Source organism: Rhodnius prolixus, unplaced genomic scaffold, assembly GCF_049639745.1.
Source record: "Rhodnius prolixus isolate KJV_2025 unplaced genomic scaffold, Rpr scaffold_2, whole genome shotgun sequence".
In the NCBI taxonomy this organism is placed as follows: Eukaryota; Metazoa; Arthropoda; class Insecta; order Hemiptera; family Reduviidae; genus Rhodnius; species Rhodnius prolixus.
The window spans coordinates 33,013,679-33,016,162 of NW_027411592.1; the positions used below are offsets into that span (position 1 = coordinate 33,013,679).

The window sequence follows — 2,484 nt, forward strand, 5'->3', positions numbered from 1 at the left end:
GAAAATTGCGGTAAATTTAAAGAATTTTAAAGATAACGGTGGCTAGACATTAGAGGATTAGAGGTGTTGTACTTGTGTACTTGAGGTTTCGTACTGGAATGGACCAGCTGACTGGCAGACATCTTTGTTTTTAAAGTAGTTGAAGGTATGCACTTTGATGCGTTAACTGCACTCTGGTAATAAAAAAGAAAGAAATAATTATCAGTTTTATATTCATTTTTATCATACATTTGAAATCACCTCATTCATCGTTTACGATGACAGGTAATTAAATTAACCTTCAAAAAATCACTAAATATACTTCGGACAGCATGTGAATGTGTAAGTGAGATCTGTAGATTGCTGCAAAATAGTTGAAGGATCTTTCTCGATTTAAAATACAATAATAAGTTATGACCATACATAATTTATACATATTTGATAAAAGTGGTACACTCTTATTCTACACGGAATGGAATCGCCTTAAAAATTCTGGAATCACTAGAGAAGAAGTAAGTTGCTACGATTAGACTTTATTTGTCTAATATATAGACAATAAAGATAAAAAAGTTATAAATAACTGTCTTAAGTGAAAAAATTAACCTTTTTACATTTTATCGTGAACTTTCAGGAAGCGAAATTGATGTACGGGATGCTATTTTCAATCAAGTCATTTGTGGCAAAAATATCTCCACTAGATATGAAAAAAGGCTTTTTATGTTATAAAACAAATAAATATGCCTTACATTACCTAGAAACCCCTACAGGATTAAAATTTATTTTAAATACTGATGTGAATGCCCATGACGTGAGAGAATTACTTCAAAAGTTATACAGTCAGGTAACCATCCTTTTTATTATTTTGAGCATAAATTTCTTATTTATTTAAATGAAAACCTGAAATCAATCACAAATTTTATATAACAATGTATTCAGGGCCGGATTTAGATGAAAAGCATACCATTGGAGGCCCTAGGCTATTCCACTTATGAGGCCCTTTCACCTCCCATTTTTAAGTTTGTAAATTACATGATAGATAATAAAATACATCACTACTGTGATATATATCAATATGTTAAATGAAACATACAGTTATTGGTACTGTTTTTAGAATAGTGTAATCTTAATTTTGCCAGTCAGGAAGTTTAAAATATCTCCTATTTGGTATTTAAGTTTAGGAATAGTACCTATTAGTGCGTAGAAGATATTTAGTGCGATATTTTAGGTTGGAATAAAACGTAGAGAATGAGAAATTTTACAGGTACCTTCATTACATCAGTCCTGAGTAACTTATTAAATTTGAAGGCAGTGTGTATAAAACATCTAATATCTATAATACAGGTTTTGTTTACAGGTTTACGTTGAGTATATAGTCATGAATCCTGTTTGTAAGTTAGATGAACCTATTAAAAGTGAACTATTTAAAGAAAAATTAGATGAACTTATTAAAAATTCTCCATTTTTTGTATCTAAACCATTATAATTGTTCTTTAAATAGGGAAAAATTAAATTTGTTGTACTTTAAAGATCTAAATTCAAGTTTTTTTTACTTGTTCTGTTAAATATTTATTTCCTTTAAATTCTACATAACCATTCTCAGATTATTAGGTCTTGGCGACCTTAAACTTTGTTCATAAAACCATTTTGTTCCAGAACTTCATGTCACCCTCTAATAGAGAGTATTAGTTTGTTCGGTGGGCAGTTGTCTAATTTGAAAATTGCCTCCTACACCTTTGTAAGGCAGGTCAAACTTCAGCCATACCAATACGATACAAGTGAGCGTGTAGAAAAAAGTTGCCAGTTTACACAAAGCCACCGATTATAGCCTGACTTAGCGTCTCGCGGGCGCTTCTCTCTTCCTCCCGTTTCAGCAATCCTTTTGATTAATCCAACTCCATCCGAGCTTGAGGCTGCATTTTTTCCGAGTTCCTCTTAGTATATGGGTCAAGGTTCCTATTTCTCCAGGTACCACAATGGTTCAGTGACCTCCAACCAATCGAAATTAGTGTGCCGACGATTGACCAACTCTCACATAAATTATATCTGCAAAAGTGTTTCAAAATGTCTTGAGATGGAAGAATTGCTGTGACCTCACTATCAACTTTAATGCTAGTGGCAGTGCTTAAAACCTCTGAATTCACCTTTTGTATATTGTTTAATTGCAGATTATTGTAAATAAAGTGTTCATTCGTTCGTAAGAATTGCTTGGATCTATTCTTTCCTGTAACAAATCATTAACTTGTTGGTGCATTTCATCTGAAGACATTGATCCATTCCAAACGATTTTTTTTCAAAGCAAATGAAATATTTAAGTTTCTTTAGAAGGTGGCCACCTCACATATGTTGCATATAACGTAATTTTTTTTAGCAGAATAACTTCTCCAGATGAATTTTGTTGAACCCTTATAATTTTGTAAGTTATTTTTTAATATATTCATTTATCTTCTTTAAAGTCTTAATGCTTACAGAAAGGAATTGAACATGTACATAATGAAAATAGTACTC

At 31.6% G+C, this 2,484-nt stretch overlaps 1 protein-coding gene across 1 annotated transcript; it reads left to right on the forward strand.

Moving 5' to 3' along the window:
• Positions 1-87: 87 nt before the first annotated feature.
• On the forward strand, positions 88-2,180 carry Bet5 (blocked early in transport 5). The gene is made up of 3 exons (XM_074119029.1): positions 88-491; positions 611-820; positions 1,334-2,180. Exons 1-3 carry the CDS (start codon positions 393-395, stop codon positions 1,460-1,462), a joined length of 438 nt encoding a protein of 145 aa, XP_073975130.1. The 5' UTR covers positions 88-392; the 3' UTR covers positions 1,463-2,180.
• Positions 2,181-2,484: the final 304 nt, after the last annotated feature.